This window comes from Coenobita brevimanus, chromosome 92, assembly GCF_032717465.1.
Source record: "Coenobita brevimanus isolate Jiangsu-jjx chromosome 92, ASM3271746v2, whole genome shotgun sequence".
Taxonomy (NCBI): domain Eukaryota; kingdom Metazoa; phylum Arthropoda; class Malacostraca; order Decapoda; family Coenobitidae; genus Coenobita; species Coenobita brevimanus.
Window position 1 is genome coordinate 17,183,500 of NC_137045.1, and position 25,043 is coordinate 17,208,542.

A 25,043-nucleotide genomic window follows, 5' to 3' on the forward strand; every position below is an offset into this window, starting at 1 on the left:
CTTATGCAGAAGTTAAAATTCGCGCGCTTCGCAGTGTAGCAGACCGTCCGACAAAATATTTCAAAAGTGTGTTAATATGAGGTACAAAGACAACAAAAAAATGCATCATATTTATTTACGTAACAAGATTATATTTTTTAACCTAGTAAAAAAAGCACTATGAGGTACAAATTATCCATAATTGTTTATACTCAGAGCCACCTAGCGCCTACTCTCCGTAACTCCTTCCTTTTACTGGCTGGATGTAGGTTCTGCCAGGGTAAGTGAACGTTGTTTTCCCTATCGTTGTTAATCGTTACAAGAAATAATCTATCATTGCTCGAGTAGGCGTGTATACTTGGTTTGCGTATCATTAATGACTCTGATATACCAGCTAGTTCTGTGGTGATTTATAAGAGCAGGATTGTTCGGTGAAATGTGTTGGGGAAATTGATGTAAACAAACGAAGAGGTGCATGCAACCCATGTGTTAAATAAAAATGTTCACCGTAACCTTGGCCAAAGTGTAGTGTGTATGGGGATTTAAAATTTAGGTTGTTTATTGGGTCAATATTTTGGAGTAAACATACGCCTTACTTTAAGCAGTAGAAACACCTTACCAGATTATTCTTGATAGTCAAAAATTTTTCTGCTTATTTCTGGGGTGGTAAATACACATTTCTTGTTAAATGTGTTTTCCCTGTGTTTTAAGCTTTTATTTCGTCGTGACACTTCCAGATTCGCCAGTGTAATGGTGGAAGAGACTCCTAACTTATTCCAACATAATCCAACCTAGCTTAATTGGATAGTTTAACCAATCTTAACCCAACGCACTCTACCCAATTCTCCTGTTAGGAAATGGGAAACGAAATCCACCATTGAGTACATTTTAGTAAGATTCTCCTAATACACTCGAAATAAATAACCCTTATTATGGCTTAAGGAAGGTGATAAGAGTAACGGGGGTAAATTTTTCAGCAGGAAAAAGTCATTTACTACCATGGAAATTTATAAGTACAGAGAATAGATGGGAGGAATATGAATTGGTAAGGTCTTATTGCTTCTTAGTAAACTGTTCATTTATCAATTTTGGATTGTGATAATTTTTTTCTTTACATTTTTTAATAGATTGATATCCCATAATATTTGTATGATCTTTCACCAAAGGATGGCCAAATCACCCATTTTTTTTTTTTTTTTCCAGTTTTCAATTATGGTTGCCAATACGGGCTCAGACCTCAGGATGTTAGTTTATGTGTGGGTATGTCATGTCTGTATCTACACAAAAAAAGTTATGGCCTGAATCTGTTAATGGTATTACCAGTACTATCTGTTATGATGATTTCTGACTAACGCAGTGTAGCCATGCCCAAGATCAACCCCAGATTAAGGGTCAGTTTGTGATGTTAGTACCATGTAATTTCATTTTGCCAGTTAGCCAGACTTCGTTTGTATTAACTTTTATTTTGTGAAATTAGTCTACAGATGAATATGAACAGTATTGATAAGCACAATAAGGAGGCGGGCACTCATTGCAGTGCTGGTCGTTTAGTTTTCTTTTATTGATTTGAAGTCATCAGTGGAACAAAAAGCCAGGTAGATATGTAACAAACTTTTTCAGGAATAGCTAGTCTGTCAGTAAGAATAAGGATGGATTGGAAGCATTAACCTGGCAAGTTTAGGTAATGAAAGGTGACAGTTGGGTGCAGAAGGTTGGATGTGGTGGTTCGGGGGTTCACTCACCTGGTTGGCAGGAAGTCAGAGATCCAGGTCAGCAAGGAACCACTGACCCCAAGTAGCCTCAGCTTGTCATTGAGTATCAAATTGTTGATGATGTCAAAGGCTTTGCTAAAGTCAAACAAGACAATATCCTCAGCATACCCAGCATCCAACCACGCTTTAACATCATTATACACAAGTAACAGTGGGTCGTCTACTGTTCTACCCTGTCTGAATCCATACTGCTCATTTGATAGCACTCCATTAGTGTCAAGGTAGTTGTATAATGCCTTTGTAATAAATCTTTCCTGGGTTTTGCAGCAGACAGAGGTTAGGCTAATAGGCCTGTAGTTAAGAGGTTTGTGTCAAGAGCCTTTCTTGAATATGGGAATGACAATGGAGTTTTTCCAATCTTGTGGCAATTTGCCAATGGTGACAGACTTTTGAATTATCTAAAACAAGGGTAAGGCTAAGTCTAGGCAATATTTCAAAAGACTGGGGAGGAGGCCGTCAGGTCCCATACTGGTGTTCGAGTCCAATGCTGCAAGCCTATTTCTCAATTCTTGCAAAGATAAGGTCACTGTATCAAGGATACCCTCAAAAGTTTGGTGAGGGAAGGGAGCGTAAGGAGCATGTGTTGAGTAAACTGTACAAAAATGTGTAGCAAAAGTTTTTGCCATCTGAGTACAGTCAGATGTTAACACTCCATTGTCCAATCTTATGGGGCCTACTGAGGGTGCACCTACTTTCTTATTTCTGATGTACTGGTGAAATGGTTTTGAGGAGACCTGTAGTTTTCTAATCAGTGATATTTCGTGATTGATTTGCACGTGTGTAAACTAGTTACGAAAGCTGTCGTTGAGAGAGTCGTAGTGTGATAGAGCTCAGTAAGCCTCAGGAGATAGTCTGCCATAAACACTCCTGGAGTGTTTGTATGTTTCCCAGGCTTTCCTGCGATGGTTTTTCAAGGCCTTGGAAGGTGGGGAAGGTGTGCTAGGCATATTCAGCACATACTAGTCAACTAATGGGCTAAGGATGGACTGCAATCTGTCATACATGGGATCAATTGATAGGCTTTGGGATTCAAATGCCAGCCTATTTCATGCAGATGATTATTTATTTTGTTGTACTTGGCTTTATGCCAGGAGCACTTGGTGTGCAAATAGCTCTTCACTTACAGCCTGTGGTAGTTGTTGGTGGCCCAAGCTCAACTTGATGTGAATCTGATGGAGTGCAGGTTGGAATTGCTGCTTTTATACAGTGTCCCATCCTACTTTTGGGGGATAGGGAAGGAGTTGATGTATAACTGAGAAGCAGAACCACCTACTGATATTGGTGGCACCAAGGGAGTGTCACTCGGGTAGCACCTCCCAAGGTCTAGTGGTAGCTGACTCTCTATCTACCTTTAGTATTTTCTAATTAATATACAAATACAGTATATAGCTGGTCAGTGTTTTATAAATGTCCCTATTTCTAATCTTTACTTGCATAACTGCACTCAAGATATCACATCCGTTAGGTACGTGAATTGTTGCTACTTTTCATGCTGTAGATTATTAATATGTGAACTGTAATGCCATATGGTTACTGCTTTGGGTTGGATTTAATATTGTAGCTATGCATATGGTGATTGATATTATTCAAAGAACTGCTTTTTATGTTTATATTTTCATGGGATTTTTTGCACATACTGTCTATAGTTAATATCTTGACCATTAAATGTTACACTGTATTGCTTTTTAAGGTTGGGTATTACATTATGTTAAAATATTTTTAGATTATGGTGGAGAAAAAAGAAGAAAAGAAGCCTGCTGCAGCAGGGAAGAAGCCTGCAGGTGCTGCAAAGAAACCTACAGAAGCTGGGAAGAAGCCTGCAGAAGCTGGAATGAAGCCTGCTGGGACAGCGAAGAAACCTGCAGAAGCTGGAAAGAAGCCTGAAGGGGCAGCAAAGAAGCCTGCAGGGGCAGCAAAGAAGCCTGCAGGGGCAGCAAAGAAGCCTGCAGAAGCTGGAAAGAAGCCTGCAGAAGCTGGAAAGAAGCCTGCAGGGGCAGTAAAGAAACCTGCAGGGGCAGCAAAGAAGCCAGCAGAAGCTGGAAAGAAGCCTGCAGGGGCAGCAAAGAAGCCTGCAGAAGCTGGAAAGAAGCCTGCAGGGGCAGCAAAGAAGCCTGCAGAAGCTGGAAAGAAGCCTACAGGGGCAGCAAAGAAGCCTGCAGAAGCTGGAAAGAAGCCTACAGGGGCAGCAAAACCAGCAGGTGCAGGGAAAAAGCCTGCTGCAGGAGGCAAAAAGCCTGCTGTGGGAGGGAAAAAGCCTGCCGTGGGAGGGAAAAAGCCTGCCGTGGGAGGGAAAAAGCCTGCCGTGGGAGGGAAAAAGCCTGCCGTGGGAGGGAAAAAGCCTGCCGTGGGAGGGAAAAAGCCTGCTGTGGGAGGGAAGAAACCTGCTTCTGGAGTGAAGAGGCCTGCTCCTGCAGGGGAGAAGCCTGCTGTGGCAGGAAAGAAGGCTAAAGTGGTAGAGAAGAAACCAGATGCAAAGAAACCAGAAGTAGCTGGGGATAAGACTAAGGTTGTGGCAAAGAAGGTGAAACTGGCAAAGAAGAGGCTTGGCAAGATCCCCAAGAAACCAATTAAGTCATCCAGCAAGAAGCTGGTGAAGGCAGGACGTGTACGTTTTGGCACTAAAAGGGTGAGTAATTTACTTATAATCTGTAAGCTTTAGGGATGAAATCTTCACAATTACTGTACTCAGAATAGTAATTTTTGTTAAGGTGACATTTGGCAAGTTTATTTATCAAAGGGTAATAAAAGCATGCTACTCAGATCGGAGTATTTGTATTAGAATTATAGTGTTGTGTGGAGATGGGTCATCATTTGGGTTAAACTGCTTTAAGACAATCCTGAGAAGACTTTCTACCATGTTCCAAGCAACTGCTTGGTTAAATGTTGTCAGTTGCAAGATGGAGGTGTGTGTAATTGTGTTGTATACTGTATTCCATTTAGTCATAATTATAGTTGGTGAGTTGGGTAGTACCAGTACTGCGCAATATGAAACGAATAAAGTGCATGAGTAGCATCATGTTTTTTTTAGGCCATCAGTATACAGTACTTTATTATCAAAAATCTTCTATATATTATAAAGAAAAAAAAAAATCCTGTCCCTGTCATCGGGAGATATAAGAGTCCTTACCCTGTCAGGGTATGATACTTTCTTTTCACAGTTTAATTTGTTGCCATTTCCAAATTGTTTCCTGAAACTTGAATATATTTTGAAGAGGGGTTAGAACTGTAGGTGTTAAACTTAATTTCCTTTGCTCCTTAGTCATCTCCATCCTAACAAGTAAAATCGTGTGATGGTAGCTCGACAGATTATAAAATAGGCCTTTGCTGTGATTGGGTTAATAAGCTTTAATGTGCATTGGTAACTGCACAATTTTTGTATTGTAGCAATGGTGCTCTGACTGGATGTGACCCATAGTGGTTACATCTAAGGTGTTGTGGCTGTTATTACTCACATAATGCTACTTATGGATGGATTGCTTGTCACTTGCTTTAAGTGGTAGGCCTAACTAGTCTAGCTGTAGGCCCCAGTGCACTTACTGGGACAGTAAAGAATTTTATCATAGTTGCCTTCTTTTTTGTGTACAGCTTCCATCCAACGCCTTCATTGAGAAGCCAATCGGGGGTGAGAAGAATGGAGGTACTCGTCTTGTGCGTGTCAAGAAACTTCCTGCCTACTATGCCACACAGCACAACCCCAAAAAGAGGCCCAAGCGTGTGAAGTAAGTTACTGAAGTGCAGTGAGTCCTCTTTGTTGATTGTGTAATGCTAATTTATCAGTTATAATAATGGTAATTTTAATAATAACTCGTACTGTAAATAGAGAAACATACGAGTAAATAAGCTTTATAGGTAGGATTGGAGCATTAATAGGCAGTGTTTCTGTGTACAGAGTAAGCTATTGTGTTGAAGAGTGGTGAGTCATTATTTTATGTCAGGGAAGTTTGAAGTACCAGATTTTTTCACACATCCAGTACAGTACAGTGAAGGGGTGTGCAGTTCGTGGGTAGGTGACAACAAACTGTCTGATGAGTATACTGTAAAGTGGAGCCCCTCAGATAGCGTTTTTTTCAATAGTGAATGCACGGATAGCGATAGGAAAGAAACTATCTTGTAGCGATTAATGCTGCATGGTTAGTGTTAATCCGCTAGGCATTTAACACGTAGCGAGTGGATGGGCAGAGTTACCAAGGTCAGACCCTGGTAACACTGACAGTGAGTGCGAGTCTATCCTCACTCAGTTCATTGACTCATTGTTTATCCACACTCTGCGCATTCATTCAACTCGTTGCAATCTCACCATTGTTAAAGTTTTTTTGTGACCTTCCATTTATTGTCTGGCTACTGAGTGTTCTATTATCATTGCTTCAACTTCGGTGGCTGGCCCAAGTGGTGGCGGTGGCCCAGGGAAAAAAACAGGAAGTCCATGTAGTGTGAAAGTGATAAAAAAGGCCAGAGAATAAATGCGTGGCAAGCCAAAGAAACAATACAGCGTGGAGGAAATGTAAAAGATGATCCAGATGGTTGAAGACGGTGCAAAGACATGTGAAATTGTTAAACTGTTGAATATGTCTGAATCGAGTGTAAGAAACATAAGAAAGAAAAAGGCAGCAATAAAAACCACAACAAAGTGTTTTATGGGTGATGCAGGTGGAGCTAGACGGGCCATGCACGAAACTACCGAAAAAACAGACTCCAAGTGGTGACTGAACATTATGTAATAAAGTGGTTAGCAAGGCGATTAAGAAAAGGAGCAAGTGTTGATGGACCACGTGCAAGGGCAATAGCAGTGTACCAGGGACTATGTGCAAAAAAAATATCAAAAATCCTGCTCCTTTCAATGCTTCACGTTGGTGGGTACATAGGTTTAAAAAACGCTGTTGGGTAAAGCTGGCTTTCTACCAGGACGAGGTTGCATCTGCAGACACTACAGCTGCACAAGAATTTCTCCAAATTGCTAAGGCTATTATGGAGGAAGAAGGGTACACCCCAGATCAAGTTTTTAATTGTGACGAGACTGGGGTGTCTCGGAAGAAATCACCCAAGTCCACGTATGCCCACAAAAACCTACGCCAGGCTGCTGGAACCAAAATGGCCAAGGATCGCTTCAGTGTCCTGCTTTGCTGCAATGCTTCAAGGGACTTCAAAATAAAACCCGTTATTGTCTATAAATATGCCAAACCACATTCCTACCGCCACTGTGATATGAACAAACTCCCCAACTGTGTGTGGTACTCAAACAGCACTGGATATGTGACCTCAAGCCTTTCTATTAAGTGGTTAGATGAGATTTTTGTGCCCCAGACTCGCGAGTATTGCAAGAAGAAAAGTATTGACTGGAAAATATTGTTGTTCCTGGATAATGCACCCGGGCACGCTCGCTTCATGGTAGACTGCCACCCTAGCATATAGGTTGTTTTTATGCCTCCCAACACTACCACCAAAATTCTACCTTTAGATCAAGAGTTAATTGCTAACACAACTCTTCTTCTATGGCAAGCTCCACAGCAAACAGGGAAAAGACTGATAACTTTCGAGAACTGAAGGAGATCCAAGAGGCTAACTCTAGCGACAGTGAACCCGATCAAGAGGCAAGTCTAGAGGTCCTAGTGAGCAATGAACAGGGTGGCTTTAGGAGTGGCAGAGGATGTGTGGATCAAATATTTGCAGTGTGACGGATAGTTGAGAAGGACTGTAAGGTGTTTTTGGCATTTATGGATCTGGAAAAAGCATAGGAGAATGTAGACAGAGAAGGATTGTGGAAGGTTTTGTGCATGTAGATTTTAGATGGTAAGCTGCTAGGTGCCATCAGGAGATTTTATGATGGTAATGAGGCATGTGTAAGGGTAAATGGATATCTAAGTGAATGGTTCACGATCAGTGTGGGTGTGTGACAAGGTTGTGTCTAATGTCCCCATAGTTGTTCAATATATGAGGCCCCGCGTGCAAGAGTATACCCATGCGCCACCTTGTCAAAAATTGAGGTACGGTAATGCCATCCCACGGTCCCTCAGAGTATGTACTTTCATGTGGACTTGGTGGATGTGATGTATGACCCAAGACATAAGGGCAAAAACCCATAAAAATAACATTGGGTTTACATCGCCAACCTTTATTAAACGCTTTTCACCACTATGTTGGAGCAAGAGTATACCCATGCGCCATCCTCATGGAGAATGGCTTCTCAGCGCACCATTTTATGTATGCAGTAGTGTTAACAATCACCAAGGCGATGTGGATAGTCTCATCCCAAGCCTTTTTGCTGTGCTGTAGTAACACTAATTCTCTCGTCCCAAGCTTTTTCTGGCTGACCATGTGGTGTGCACGCTCTGTTGTGTGTCATAACCTACGTAATTTCAGAGGTTATAACACCACAGCAGGACACAGTGTGAGTTTTGACTTTGTTTTTTCAATAAAAAGAAATAATAACCTTTCATAACTTCCCATGGCTTTGTGTTCATTAACTCATTCAGTGAGGTTAGTTTCTTTATTGAACCATTGTATTTTTAATTGCAGCAGCCACTGTATTCATTAATAAGATTACTTATGTAAAACATCATTATTCCTAGTATAATTGGTGTTATTTTATTTGTTATCGCATTTAAGAGATGTAAAGTGTCTATTGTTCACATAAAAACACAGAACAACAGGAACCAGGTGAAAAAGAAAATGCTGCGTGTTGATAACTTTTTAATTTATAAAACTTACTGTTTATGACAATAACCAGGCATATTCATAACCAACCATTCTACAGACATTCAACTTCATCTTACAACATAAAGGAACTCACTAGGTATTGTCCTGCGGTACTAGTTTATGCATAAAAGTAGCAGCATTGTATGCTAATATGTCAATTTTTTTTTTTTCCGGGTAAAAACAATAGTACCTTTACTAAAAAGTTTTTGGATAAAGTAGAGACAATCAGCTTTAAGATGATGTAAACGCCATTATCCTAGGTATAATAGTTTTTGCGGTATCGTTCTTCAAAGTTGTAAAAACTTTAAATGCGATTTCTGCCACTTTTAAAAAATAGCGCATGGGTATACTCTTGCACCCGGGGCCCCATATATATATATATATACAGTATATATATATTATTTACATCTGGATGGGATGATGAGAGAAATAAAATCAAGAGTAATGGAGAGAGGGATGGTATTGGTTAAGAATTTTTTGTATGCTGAAGATGCTGTGGTACTTGCAAATACCAGAAAAGAACTTGGTAGACCAGTGAAGAGTTTTGCTGATGTCTGTGAGTATCGTGCCTTGACAGTAAATGCAGAAAAAGGTAAAGTGATGGTTATTGAGAGAGGAAGTGACTTCCAGTGTGATGTTATAGTGAATGGAGAGAGACTGGAATTGGTGAGAGTGTTCAAATACCTGGTTATAATGATAGAAAAGAGAGGAAAATGTGCGAAAGAAGTGGAAAGTAGAGCGACACAAGGAAGGAAAGTAGTTGGTGCTATGACGGCCTTGATAAGAAACAAAGGCTTGAGTGTTGCAGCTGCGTGAAGCTTACATGAAGGAGTGTTAGTGCTATCTTTAACATATGAGTGAGACTGTGGTGTGGCATGAAAATGAGAAGTCAGGAGTAAGAGCAGTGGAGATGGAACTGCTGAGAAATGTATGTGGAGTACAGAGGGTGGATAGGAGACGAAATACTGTAATGTGATTCGTGAAAGATACGGAGTGAGGAAGTATATGGACACCAGAATTGAAGAGAGTGTACTGAGATGGTATGGTCATGTGGAGACAGTGGATAACAATAGTGAAAAAGGTATATGTGAGCAGAGTTGAAGGAGGGAGGAGACTAGGTAGGCCAAGGAGAAGGTGGAGGGATATGGTAGATGAGTGTGTGAGGAAGAGAGGTATAGAAGTCAGTGAGGCTAGGGGACTGACGAGAGATTGAGCTGGCTGGATGAATGTTGTGAGAAATGCATGATCGGGGATTTGGCACTCCCTTTTTAATATGACAGCATTCGGATTGACTCTATCGGGTATGTTTATGTGTAGCAACAGAATGTGGTGAAATTTTTTTAGCATATGAGATAGAGCCAAGATTCCAGGGGCTTGAATGATGAGTGAATGGAAGCGTGGCCCATTGAATTGGGCAATCTTGTGCTGTCTGGACATTGTTACTCCTCACCTTGCCCAAGGGTGGGAAAGGAGGTCCAAATGATGATGGTGATGGTACAGTCACAGCCTTTTTCTGCTGCTGGTTCAGTTTCACTCATCCATGCCTTCTTACGTATCTCTAACAAGCCCTTCATTTCGCTTTGTACACTACACTTAATCATCCCTGCATACTCCTCATCATCCCCAGCTGCTTTCCCATTTTTCAGCTGCTTCACAGCATTCTTCACCTCTGCAAGTGTCACATTTCCTGGCACTGCATTCCTTCTGTGCACCCCCCCCAAACCAATCATGTTTAGAGTTGCTCTGCTCTTTCTCTCTTTGCATACATCAGGCTTTCCAAATTTTGGTCCCATCTGGTCCTTCCTTTATCCCCATGGGTTAATAATCTACCACTCACATCCTTCACACTTTCACATTTCTTTCTGCTATCACTTTACATTTCTGCACCTCTTTCCAGAAAAAGTTTCTGTTTTCAGATTAATTTGCATTCATTTTTTATATTTGTCTTCCTAGACCATCATTTACCTCCTCCTTTTTCCACTTCACTATAGTCGCGGTGTGCGACTCTGAGGTTGTCATTATCGTGCCCTGGCAACATACCCTTCAACAGTGCATCCGATTTTGTGTAAAATATGATACACCTGTGATTTGTGTAAAATAATATTCGTGTATTGTATATTCATGTACAGTACAGTAAAACCTTGATACAGCAGACTTCATTAGACCGGAATTCGCTTTTATCAGACTCAAGGAGCCACTGGACTAAATTCCTATCAATTGGAAAATGTCCGATAAAGCCAGAAGCAGTCCAGACTGCCTGACCACTTCACCTATGTTCACCACAATAAGGTGAATAAAAGAGATGTTTATCAGTGTACAGTACAGAATTATTATATATATTATACCATATGATTAATGTACAGGACTGGAATGGTAGTGAAAACAATTTAAAAACCCTTGGTGCAATCTGGACTAATGTCTGATATATCGGAAAAAGTCTGGATTAGCAGGGGGAAGTCCGGATGTTGCTTTTTTTGGAATGGCTTGAGCCCCAATTAGTCCAATATAGTGAGGGCTCACTGTAATGTGATTTGTGTATAATATGATACGTAATCAGATGCACTGTTGAATGTTAGGTTGCCTGGGTATGATAATGACCTCAGAGTCATGCACCGCGACTATAGTCTCTCTACTTGTTTCTTGTTTTCGTTTTCGTAGGCTCCAACGTGCTTGCATGCATCAGCCTTGGTCACCTAATGGCAGCTCTCCATGCTGCACACTGTTGCAGCCTCCCAGTTCAGTCACCTAACTCTGAGCTCACACTTAATGACCTCATCCCATGTCTTTCTCGGTCTACCCCTCATAACCCGACCCCCAATATTAATGCCTCTCACCTTCTGCACCCAAGTATCATCCCCCATGCTCTCCACATGCCCAAACCATCTCAGTCTACCTTTCCTCATCACAACAATACACTCCAGTCCCATCCTACCTCTCAACTCTTCCATTGTACAGTAAACCCAGCCCCCCCAGACTTTGCATGCAGGGACGCACTGCACATCCACCTAATCATTGTTATTTCTGTACGTCTGAGCCTGCGAATATCCTCTTCCCTTACTGCCCAGGTCTCACTACAATACAGCATTGCACTCCTAACACATGCTGCACACAAAGATCCTATAGCACATAGGGAGAGCCCTGTCAATGTCAGGAGAGGCAACAGCTCCCTGAACTTCTTCCTACCACTTCTCACTGCAGCCGCAGAGCTAGCTCCAGCCCCACCTCCAGCACACAACATGTCTCCCAAATAACAAAACTCTTCCACACACTCAAGAGACTCGCCAGCAAGTTCAATCCTTTCCCGCCTGACAATCTCCACCTGCTCTCCCCGACACGCCATACACATAAAATCAGCATTATCTCGCAGTCCAACTCTGATACCACTACATCTCTTGTGCACCCATTTATCACAAACACTGCACAAGATGGAATTACTTCCCACGCCCTTGTGGCAAACTGCACATGGCCATTCTCCCTCGTCTTTGACAGTACCGCCACAAACCTTAGATATCATCACTTTTGTTTTATCTGCATTTTCCCTTAAGCCCTTGTGCCCCATACCATCTCTCTACTTCATCCACCTCCCTCTTGTTCCCTGCAGTCAACACCAAATCATCAGCATACAACATCTCCCACGGGAGTCCGTTTTTGAAATCATGTGAGAGGGCTTCAAGTACCATGATTAACAACATGGGACTCAAAACTGACCCCTGATGCACTCAGTATATTCAGTTCTGATTAGAAGTGAACCCCTGTTTTGTAACCACTGTTGTCACTTCTTCCTCTTTTTCTCTTAACCTCTTCATCCCACCATGCCATACCTTTCTTTGTTGTTATTCCTGCCACACCACACACACTGCTTTTGTATTCCTAACTAAGCAGTCCCTATGGTATATGCATTCCACAGGCTGTCCAAATCCATTTCATTCCAATTCATTGAATCCAAATTCTGCTCTACTTTGGCTCTGTATTCATCTGCCATTTCTTTGATCCTCAGCTTCTGGACTTCCATTCTTTCTCCCTGACTGCTCCTCTCTCTCCTGGTCCACCTCACTCCTCTCAGCTTGATCTTGCATAGCACAATCACATGATCTGACAGACCTTCACATCGTCCTGCCATGCCCTCGTATCAGCAGCCATTCCCAGCATCAACCTCTCTACAAGCTTGTAATCAATCAGGCTCCTTTCAACACAATCCATGTTCCCTCTACTTACCTTTCAGTTCTATCTATCTATCTATTGCCAGACGCCATAATCCCATAAGGGGTGGCCATTTGACTTTGAGTTATTTGTTTTACGGGGAGGGGCACTTACCCTCCACCAACTCACTTGCTGACACGTAGGGAGCACTTATGATTTGGTTATATGGTTACCACCCAGCGTTGTAAATGGTTTCTTGGCTTACAGGAAACCATTTGGCTTGTCACTCAATGTAAAGCCACCTGTAAAGGAAAGAAAAGCAATAAGAAGTGACAGGAAAGATGGGAGAAATAGGAAGAGAGGAGGACAGGCACAGAAAAAGAATGATAAAGGCTAAGGAAGAAGTAGGCAGCACTACATCAAGTGAGTGGATGATGGTCACCACCACCTTTCAGTTGCTTCCCATTATTATTTTCTCCTAGTACTCCTTTATAACCCATTATGTCATCCTCAGGACCAGTGCCTACTCTTCCGTTCATATTGCCCATTATGATCACTAAGCCCTTGGGCATTTCTCCCAATGCTTCTTCCAACTCGTCCCAAAACCTGTCATTCTCTTTCTCACTCCTGTCATCACACAGTGCATATGCAACAGTCATTGCCACTTTCACCCTCTCAAACTTGAACTTGACATACATACATCTCAGGGTGACACATTTATTTGTAATCTCTCATTTCCAATGTGCCACATGTCATTCATCAACAAAGCATCTCCTTCCTTGTATCTTCCTCACCCATTCATGCCAGATCTTACACATTTCACACATTTCATATTTGTTTCACACAGTGCCATGACGGCATATCTCGCACTGTTGAACACAGTCACTACATCTACCCTCATGCCATCCTTATTCACACTTCTCACAGTCCACTTGGCCATACAAGTCTGCCCATTTGGTTGGGGTCCTGGGCAGGCATTGGGCCCTCCAAAGCTCTCTGAAACGTCTGCCATGATTACCGGTAAGTGATTTCAGGTGGGAAGAAGTGGGAAACACTTAACCCGTTCAGAAACCCCGGCTATATGGTTACCACCCAGCATGGTAAATGGTTTCCTGGGTGCGGGAGACCATTTGGCTTGTCACTCCATGAGGTATCCCTGCATTGAGTGAGTGGATGATGGGTGCCCCCACCTACCACTGTAATAGGGAATTTGTATTTCAGGCACAGCAAGAGGCCACTTCGGTCTTCAATCACCCCTGGCACTGTGTGCATTCTTCTGGCAGGCATCCACAGGGGCAAGAAGGTGGTCTTCCTCAAGGAGCTGCCTGGTGGGCTCTGCCTTGTCACAGGTCAGTTCCCCTTACCCCCCCAAATGATCACTACATATAGCAGACAATAAGTAAATGCTGCCCTCCCCCCCCCAACCAGTCCCTGTTGTCATAATTTAGCTATTTGATTCCCTTAAAGCCCTTTGTGGTGACTCATCATCAGATGTTGAGAGTCTACTTGTCTGAAATGTATTTTGAACATTTATTAAAGTCGATGAATAACCAGAGCTGAAAAGCAGAAGTTGCAGTTAGGGATATAATAATTTTGTCAGGCAGGTTTTCTGTTTAGTGCAAAACCAGTTTTGAAGTTTTAAGTTAAAGAATATACCGTACAGTGGTATCATGAATTTTAAACCATAGAAGTTGAGGATTTAAGCTTTGCAAACACCCACAGCCAGTAATGTTTTCAGATTATTTTGTTTATTTTTTAAATTATTTTTTTAAGGATCCAACCGTACCCCATCCTGTAGGTTGAAATAAGGGTTAGGGTGATGGCATTGAAGATCAGGTGGCAGAGTAAGAGAAAGAAAGGGTTGTAGTTGAAGTGGCTTCGATATTTTTTTTTTTTTTTTTTTTTTTTTAATACCAACTACCACAGTGACTTATTTTGCACACCTCGGTATCATCTTTTTGTTGGTGACAAATATATGAGGTCTGTTCAGAAGGCAGCAGACCATAGGCTCTAAAAAAATAAACAGTTAACCTTTTGAGCTAGGATACTAATCCTCCTCAAAGTAGGCCCCTTCAGATGTGGCACACACATCCCACATTTCTTTCCACTGCCTAGAACTTTTTTCAAAATCGGTTTTCTTTATCTCTATCAGTTGGTTCATCACATTCGTCATGATCTTAGGAGAGTTTTCAAGCTATCTCTCTCTCTCTCTCTCTATCTATAGCCAGACATCTTCATTCCAGAGGGGGTGGTCATAAATCTGTAAATCTGTTGCCTCCCTGTCACCATGTCATTTGCCATCAGGCTGCCCTCCCTCTAACTCATTACCTTTCCTGTCTTTTTCAAGGTCCCTTCAAAGTTAATGGGTGTCCCCTGCGCCGAGTGAATCAGATTTACCTTATTGCCACATCCACCAAGATTGACATCAGTGGCTTTGGGATCCCGAAGCATATCAGTGACAAGTACTTCCGCCGACAGAAGGAAACTCGTCCCAGGAAGGAAGAGGGTGACATCTTTGAGCAAAAGCAAGAGGTGAGTGGCTGAAGAAAACATACATACATATGTACAGTACATCATCCAGTCCTTTATTGCTTCCTCAGCAACATAGGGGCCCATGGCTAGACTAGTCTTTTCTGACAGTTATTATAAGTGGCCAACTGCTCACCTGAATGACATTATGTTAACGATAGACCCAGAACACCTTTGGGATTCACAGTCTTATGGGTCATGTGCAGTTGAAGCTCTGTAAATAACTTGTTAACTTACTTATCATTACCACAGTATTGTGGCAGCATATAAATCTTGATACTGGGAAGACTTCAGTGTTGTGGTGGTGTCAGTGTTAGTTTCTTGTGTTTGCTTACAGAAGCATTTGAATTTGTTGCCATGAAAGCAAATCATTAGATCATCATTACAGGTAACTTTAAAGTGGTATACATATCACTTAGAAAAGCCTGCAGTTGAATTTGCTATGTATGTGCACCATCCATTGTTAACCCCTTGAATCCAGGTGTTGTTCTTATTACACTCAATCTTAGAGTAACACGTGGTTGAGCAAAACGTTTTTGTTCTAATGTGCTCAGCATAATGAGACAAGTCATGTCAACACGCGGAAAAACTTGAGCTCACGCAGGAAGTCAGTTTGCCCGGCGACGAAATTTGAAAGTCGACGAAATTTGAAAGTCGCATGCGATGACATCATCCTGTAAACTCTGGGTACCTTTCCTGGGCGCATATGTCCATTCTGTATGGGTATTTATCTCAATACCACAGCCAGCCACCTCAGTCAAGCAGCCCTAATGGGATAAGTTAAGTTAGGTTAGGTTAGGTTGATGAGAAAATTGTGCTTGGGAAACACATGGAGCATATTTTCGAGAAAAACCTGTGGTTAGTTTTGAAACGACTGGGCAAGCGTCTTTCCTGGCTGAGGGTTCCTGTTGGTGGGATGAGTACGCATACTGAATGGAAATATGCTTCCTGGGCACACTTAAGGCTGAATGATTTGATGAAATTTATGGGTTTTACAATTTCAGGGGATGAAATAGAATAAAAATGTATGCTAATTGGGGAGGTGGGGGAATCCATGTGTTCTCATAAGTTAAGGTTCAGTTCCACATTTTTTGTTTAATTTCATGCTTCCCAACACATTAAGGACCAACTGGGCATGTGGTTATCAGTGCTTTCTCGTGCCTCACCTACAGTAGTTCTTACCCACACTCATAGTGGGTTTTGCAGGCTTAAGGGATGAAATGGAATGAAAATGTTTGCTGTTCAGAGAAAAAGTTACCCATGTGTTCTCTTAAGTTAGCGTTCAGTTCCACATTCTTCGTTCAGTTTCATTCTTCCCAACACATTTCCAACTAACTGATCATACAGTTATCAATCCTTTCTTGCGTCTCACCTAGGTCTACCCCACACTTATGATGGGTTTCACAGTTTTAGGGGATGAAGTGGAACAAAAATGTTTCCTATTTAGAAAAAAAAAACACTCATATAGTTGTTTTCATAAGTTATTGTTCAGATCCAAATTTTTTGTTCAATTTTGTGCTTCCCAACACGTTTCAGACCGACTAAGCATATGGCTAGCAAAGTCCTTTCTTGCGTCTCACTGATTTTACGTCACAGTCATATGGGCTTTGCAGTTTTAAGGGATGAAACTAAACAAAAATGTTTGCTAATCAGAAAAAAAAAAAAAAGATTACTTCCATCCTCGTGTTCTCGCAAGTTAGTGTTCAGTTCCACATTCTTCGCTCTTCTTCCTGATAGCCGTATTTTTTGGATTACTTCTGGGTAGTAAGTAAACATTTCATACTAAATCTGTTTCCCTGTTGATTTTAACTGTGTTCCACTGTGTCAGCTCATTTGACTTGTCAGGGTTACAGTGAAAGGGCCTGTCGTAACCTAAGTGTTTAACTAAACTTGACTTAACTTAGCATAACTCTGCCTAATAATTTACCCTTACTTAACCTTGCATCCAGTTGCGAAATTGGGAGATGAAAACCACCTTTAAGTACGTCAAGCCAATCATAGGTGTGACTTAACCCCTACTGTACACCGCGGGCTTGTTTACCAATGACTTGCGTCTGCCGCGGGGTTATTTGGGCTCCGACAGACTCTCAAAAAATATTTGCCAAAAATCAGTTATTAGTCCTAGAATAATAAAATTTTATATGCTTATGGCACATACCTTCAGCTTTCTCCTGGAATGATTGTTGAGCCTTCGTCGGTTACCGTAGGACTTGTGGAGACCTCTGAAGTAGGGTAACGAAGTCTCCACTTTACACTTCCCGACAACCCGTAATATGATTACCACAGCCAGATACAAACACTATAAACACTATTCTACAATTTTCAAGTAGTTTGGGATCCATACTAAAAAAAAAAACTGTGAAAGCAATGGAAATTACGAGCGCGTCTGATCGTCGCACTGGCACTAGTTCGCTCTTGGTAGTCTGTCATTTATTATTCATAAAACCCCTCACACTTTATATTTCTATTACTATATAACACTTATATATATCTATAGTCTTTATCCATAAGTTTCCTTCAGTAGTATTAGTTTATTGTCACTGTAGGGATTCAATTTCTTTCAGTAAAATATGTAGCATTCACTTTCTCGTCCTGTATACTGGCATTGAGAGTGAATGTCACTTTCATCTTCACTCTCATAACTCATAGCATTCAGACATGCTAGAGTGAAACTTTCACTTTCATTACTCCTAGGGTATATACTCGTATTCTTATAATACTACTCATTTACATTTCTATTTACGTTCTCTATTTTATTTACGTTATTTACATTTCTATTTTATTTACACTGTGTTGTGCACTGTCACTTGAAATAACTTATAAAACTATTTTCCATTGTTCACGTATATTTACATTCATTACTTTCACTTGCTGTTTACACATTATTTACAATTCCACTTGCACTGTTTTACTCAATAGAAAGATCGTAGTCACTCTTTTATCAATTGTCAGCCCTTTACCTCTTTCCACACGAGGTTTAGTAGGGGGTAAAGGTCACAGGGCCATTTGCATGGGGGTGAAAAAAGGCCTTGAAGTCAGCAAGAAGAAACATACGTACTCTCGCTTCGGAAGTTGAGAGAGAACTGAGTGATAACGGAGGACCACCAGCGTAGAGGCCTGCTAGGGGTTATTCAGAGTTACCAATATTACTTCTTGAAACAGCTAAGTCTAGCACTGATATGATTGGCAGGAAATCTAGACAATACATTATAAATTTGGTAGTTCCAGGTGAATGTAAATATCACTTAGGTTGCTCCCTTCCCTCCTTACATGTATATTTATTACGAAAATAGATTAGAGGCCTACTTAGGAGATATATATATTCAGAGCTACCAATGTTATATCTTGAAACAGCTTTGTCTAGCACTGATATGATTGGCAGGAAATCTAGACAATACATTATAAATTAGGTAGTTCCAGGTGAATGTAAATATCACTTAGGGTTCTCCCTTCCCTCCTTACATGTATATTTATTACGAAAATAGATTATAGGGCATATTTCAAGGGGAAAAAAACAGCGAAAATTAGCGAACGAGTGCACGTGAGGTGTTGTCAGGTGATAATTAGCCAATTCCAGGTGTATGGCACTCTCACTTACCTTATTTCTTTCTTGTATATATTATTTGGTATAAGAATAGGACATAGGGCTTATTTCAATGGATGAAATCAGTGAAAAATTCCAGGGAAGATTTACTTAGCGTAGCACGGCGGGGCAGGCGAGAGGACAGGGTAATGGAGGGGGGGTAGGGAGGGGAGTCAAGAACGGGGAGAAATGGCTAAATTGTCAACAATGGATGGGAGTACAGATGAGATTAGGAGTGCTGACTAGTGTTGGACATTGGCAGTACCGATAGATGATACAAGCCCCCACTTGGAAGCCCGGGTGAATTCAAAATAACACAGAATCACAAAAGCGACGCCCCGCGGTATGATCCCTTGCTCCCAAGCGTCACGAAAGTGACGCCCCGCGGTTAAGGGGTTAAGGAACATGATAAAAAGTGGGAAATTTTTCAGCAGGAAAAGGTAATTTACCACCCTGAAAATAGTCAGAAAAATACAGAAAACAAACTGGAGGAATATGAATTGAATTGTTAAGGTCCTTCTACTGCTTTAAATAAAGTACGTTTACTGAAATGGCAACAAAGCATGGCATGAACGAAAGCACCATCATAATGATTTGGAAGGACTGGGAAAAGATAAAGATCTTGTGTAGGAAGTGACGTGAACCTGGCAGCTGTGAAAGTTTATACTGTATGTTGTCCTGAAGCTGACTGAGAAGCTTATAGGGCATTGTGTGGAGCATCAGAGGAAGAAAACTCTCACTTTTAACCCCTTCTTACCACATTACCTCACGTATACATACCAGGTAAAACAGTGAAAGAGACATAACCATTGTAATTAAGAACATCAGTGGTATTAAAAATAGCATAACAAAAGTCGGGCTGGGTACCCTTGTGTTATGGAACTTCCTGGCAATCTTCCCCCACCCCCAACCCATAATTTGTCAAAGTTTCGCCTTCTCTCATACCATGTGGCCTTCATTAGAGACATAAGACCGTATGGTTTGACTAAAATTTATGGGTTTGTCAGTTGTAGGGGATGAAATGGAACAAAAATGTTTACAAACAAGAAAAAACATACTCCTTCATCCACATGTTCTCATGAATTAGCTCTCCGTCCCCCCCCCCCCCCTCTTTTTTTTTTTTTTTTTTTTTTTTTTTTTTTTTTTTATCGCTTGTCACAACAAATTTTGGACTGACCTCAGTCAGTTTAGCCATATGATTAGTCTGTCTGAAATGTGTTGGGAAGTGTAATATCAGATGAAGAATGTGAAACTGAACACTAACTCACAAGAACACACGTATGAAAAGTAATCCCTCTACTTTCCGGACATTCCCCCCCCCCCCCCACTTACCGGACATTGTGGGCCTGGACTATCAGAACTGAAAAATGGTCAAAAAAAGAAAAAAAAATCCCAAAAAATTTTTGCCACCTGTAATTTGAAATTGCCATGCAGCGCCAAACAGCTGCTTACACCATGGCCCCTTCACCCCTCCCTTCCTCCCCCCTCCCTGTTAGGATTGCCATTTGTTATTTTTCATTACTAAGTGTGGGCCAATTTGGTAATGAAAAATTCGTTTGGTAATGAATCAGAATAATGCATTACCAAACGGATTTTTCACATGTATGAGGATACACAGGATGGAGATGGTGGATTGTTTGCTCTCTCTGATTAATCTGCTGCCCTACATAGCGTGAAAATAATCATGTTGTTAATTATAAGGAGAGTGATTAGATGTATTTCCACTTGTATATATAATTAGTGAAGAATAAATGGTAGCTTTACAAATTTGGTAATGAAAAGTTAAATTTGGTAATGAAAGTTGAGGAGATTGGTAATGTGGCCGTTGCGATCTAGCAACTCTGTTTCTCCGACATCAACAGTTACTCCCTAACTTCGATTGTGAATAGATGTTTATCGCACTGGAAGCCACATGTGCATGTTTTTTGTGAATAAACAGTGAATATACTGCAATACCTCGCCTCTAGACCACATGGGAATTTACAGTGTTGTGCAGTGTTAAGAAATTTGAACTTAGAGTGCAAAGGATTAATTGTGGAGTGCAAATTGGCAGTTTGACCTGGCGGTTAGAACTGCATTGGTGCAGTTAAGAACAGTGTGCAGTGTTAAACACTTATAACTGTGAATAACTCACAGTGCAAAGAATTAAGTGCAGCACAACACTGGATTACTGTACGTGCTTCAAGAGAGTTTTCACCACTGCCAAAACCTTAGAAAGGCAGCCACAAACGTGATGTAAGTACCCTGGCTGAGGTACAGTCATTTCTAATTCCTCATTCTTTGGTTCCATTTCATTTATTTCATGCTTTATGTCCATTATTGATGTGAATAGGGTCTTAAATAGGCTTAAATAGGTGCTATGCATGTCCGGTAGGGAGTTATTTAGGTAGCTTTCAAAGTTAGGCTGGTTAGAGTCCATAAGTACCAATCCAGGAGGCTGGTGCCCACTATCCGGATAGGACCACTTTCCGGACATGCCTTTGGCTCTATTACGTTGGATAGTGGAGGGATTACTACTTTTTTTTCTGGTTAGCACAAATTTTCATTCTATTTCATCCCCTAAAACTGCCAGACCCATAAATTTTGGTCTAACCATACAGCCTAAGGTCTCTCCTGAAGGCCACATGATATGAGAGAAGGTAAAACTCTGACAACGAAATGGGGGGTGGGGGGAGGGAAGAAAATAACGGGGAGCTTCGTATCAACAAAAGGGTACCCAGCCCAACTTCTGTTTTTGTTAATGCTATTTTTAATACCATTCATGTTTTTAATTGCAGTACATTAATCTTCCCATTATCTAATGTAATACAGCCAAAGGCATGTCCAGGAAGTGGGTTCATCCAGATAGTGGGCCCCTGTCTCATGGACTGGTACTTATGGACCCTAACTCAGCCTAACTCAGAAAACCACCTACGTAACTCCGTACCGGACATTCATAGCACCTATTTAAGGCCCTAATCACACAAATAAGGGACAGAAAGCATAAAATAAATGAAAAGGAACCAGAGAATGGGGATTCAGAGGAGAGTATGAAAAATATGTAGCAGTATCCATGATACTTACAACAAGTCTGTGGCTGTCGCGATGAATAACCCGCCTCCTCTCTGACAGTAATAAGTTGCACCTGAAGCACCCTCAGTAATCCAGTGTTGCACTGCACTTAATCATTTGCACTCTGAACTTGAATGTCTTAACACTGCAGATTGTTTTCTCACTTGCGCTCTACTGTACTTGACTTTCACCACTGTTGCACTCTGCACTGAAGCCTCTGCACTCTGAATTCTAATTTCTTAACACTGTACATTGTGTTCTTTACACTGCACAACACTGTAAATTCCTGTGTAGTCTAGTGGCGAGTTTTTGCTGTTTATTCACTGTCGGAGCCTGAGAGTAGGTGTTGCAGGTGGCCGAGGGGCGTGTCACTGGGATGTGGTGATGGGCTACCCACTGCAGACGACTCTGAAGCCAGGCACAAACTCACATTCAGTTGCGACTTCACCATAGCTGGTGTTCTGGGCTGTGGCTCAGAGGTGGAAGGCCTGTCTTGGGGGGGCAGCGGAGTGGAGCCAGGGCTGGGCATGGCGGGGGTCACGGGGCTGAAGAAACTGTCAATGGTTGATTGACGTAAGGAACGGCGATTGATGATGTGCTCCCTGAAAGTGCGCACTTCCTCCACAAGTCCCAAGGGCCCCATCTCCCTGTCACAGTCTGGGTGTTCTAGGTAGTCGAGAACGAACTCGATGTGCTCCTGGAGTGTGCTCAGCTCGGGGATGGCTGGAGTACTGGCGTACTGAGAGGAGTTTGCACCATCGTCGCTGTCCTCGCCGGAATCTTCAAGCTGGGTACTTGTACTGGCAACTGAAGATGTGATCTCTATATCACACATGATCTGATACCCAGAATTGCCCTCGTCGTCATCCATCCACTCACGCACTTCATCCACATCAACGTCGTTGCCAGCCACACGAAGATGTGCATGAAAGTCATCCACGTCAAAAACTAGAAAGTTGTGCACCACATCGGCTCCGAGAAGCAGATGAGACCAACCATTTTCCAGAGTCTTGACAGGGAGTTCCCTCCATGCGCTGGCCTATAGATGGCTGACAACGTTTTAGCGACGAATGTTTTCCACAGTCCGCTGGCCTTGCGTGTCCCATCCCTCCCTGTGCTCGTCCATGTCCTCGAGAACAACCATCACCTTGTCCAGGAATTACCTTCGGTAGAGCCTCTTCGCTGCCACAATCACTCTTAGGTCCATTGGTTGGAGAGTAGTCATATTAGCTGGCAAAAACATGCACCTAATGCGGCCATTCTCTGCCACCAACTCCTTGTCGGATTAATGCGCAGGTGCGTTGTCCAGAAGAAGGAGTGCCTTTACCTGGTCGTGTGGGACTCCCAGTGTCTTCGTCTGGTAATGGATTACCTCCTTGAAGAAGTGCTGGTGAAACAAGTCTTTGAAAATCTTGGCTGTGAACCAAGTCTTCACAGAATGGTACCGAGAGTGAGGCCCTCCCTGTCCAACAAGCCCTTCACCTTCTGTCAAAACTCTCTGCTCCCTCCTCATTGGCGTCCAGAGCTTCGCCATTGGCCTTACTGTTGGTAAGGCCATGCCGTAATTTGAAAGCGAGAAGCCAACCCTCGGATGCTTTGAAGTGTGGGGTGTCGTGTAACCTTGTGAACTTCTCAGCAGCAACCTGCAACTCCATACCATGCACCACCACACCAGCAGCACATTGTTGTTGGTACCAAATCAGTGTGAAACAGTCGATTTCTGCAAACTGGGGAGTGAACATAACCTTCCTCTCCACGTTGCGTTTGGTCTTCAGTGCAGCCGAGTACTGGATGAGCCTGTCCTGGGATCTCTTAATATCAAACAAGGTAGATCGGGCCAAGTTAAATTCACGGAGGATGCGTGATGTCAACCATCCTGCTTCCACCTTCTCCAATATATCCCTCTTCTTCTCCAGAGTCAGAACCACTCCTTTCATCTTCTCGGGGAGTGGGGCCATCATCACACACATGAGGAAGAGGCAGCCGAGGAACAACAGGGCCTGCAGCAGGTAGGGCATCACCACAAAAGCGAGCACGTGGGTGGCCATGGTGACGAGCGTGCACTCACGACAATGGATGAGCAGGAAATGGGGAGGAGGCAGTGACGCCCTGCTGGACGCCGGCAGAACTACGCGGCAAAACACAGCTGGTCTGCACCATGCGCCAAGTTCAAATTACTGGTGAAAATAATTTTTTTTTTTTTTTTTTTTTTTTTTTTTTTTTTGGGTTCCGAAGGCCCGGGCTCAAAATGTCAGGGTAGTGGGGGGGGGGGGTGTCCGGATAGTGGGAAGATTACTTTTATATCTGTTTGTGTTTTACCTGATGGTGCGTGCAAGTGGGGGTAATTTACGTGGGGATAGGCGGAAAGTTGCCAGAACACATTGTACCATTATACATGTAAACATATTGTCTGAACTGAATGATGCGGATTAGAGTACCAAGGTCCTTGTCCAGTCTCTATTGCCTGCGATACTCAAAGTTTGAGAGTAATTTTTTTTTGCTGCCACCAAACGTTTATTTAAAGTCGTGCCTTGTTATGCAATAGGGTTGTCAAGTGAAAACCTCTTGCATAGCGATTTACCATATGGTGAAGTTGATATACCTGGTGCATTGGGGATAGGGAGAGGGTCTAAGATGTAACCTTTAAAAGAAGAAAGAGAAAAAAAAGTCGCTCTATAGCACCACACTTTTTACTAGGCAAGATTAAAGTTACAAGTTTCAGTATTTCTCACAAAAAGTTATCACGCCACTTAATATCACTCTCTCGCATTGTTATTTGGCACTAGCAGTGGTTTCATTGGCTTTTCTTGGTGTATAACGAACAGATGTATAGCAAGACCTGACTAGTTATTTACGTTATATCTCGCACTTCCAGTTAAGAGATCATAAGCAGAGTAAAATTGTCTAGGAAGAAAAAGTATTAAAGGATGTCCCCAGGCTCAGTGGGTTAATGTTTAGCATCAGTGAAATACATTATTTGACTTGCATATTTTTCTTCTCCAGAAATACGTAGCATCTGCCAGTCGTAAGAGGGATCAGGCAGTGGTAGATGGCATGGTTGTGGCTGCCATCAGGAAACGGGAAGACAAGAAATTCCTCTTTGGTTACCTTGGAACTCCATTTGGTCTGAAGAACAGAGTGTATCCTCACTTACTGAAGTTCTAAATACATGAACCAGAATATTTTTTCTTTCATTGATCCTATCCCAGACTAGGAAGAATAAATTCTTGTGTTCTTTATTGCTTGCTGTTCATGATTAAATGACCCTCTCTGCCTTGACAGTTTGGCATAGGCTA

At 42.1% G+C, this 25,043-nt stretch overlaps 1 protein-coding gene across 1 annotated transcript; it reads left to right on the forward strand.

The window, feature by feature from the left end:
- The first annotated feature begins 205 nt into the window (after positions 1 to 205).
- Positions 206 to 24,929, forward strand: LOC145412264 (uncharacterized). Its single transcript, XM_080282214.1, has 6 exons — positions 206 to 259; positions 3,475 to 4,377; positions 5,337 to 5,470; positions 13,806 to 13,933; positions 14,932 to 15,116; positions 24,751 to 24,929. The coding sequence occupies exons 2-6, from the start codon at positions 3,478 to 3,480 to the stop codon at positions 24,910 to 24,912; spliced, it is 1,509 nt and encodes a 502-aa protein (XP_080138340.1). The 5' UTR covers positions 206 to 259; positions 3,475 to 3,477; the 3' UTR covers positions 24,913 to 24,929.
- Positions 24,930 to 25,043: the final 114 nt, after the last annotated feature.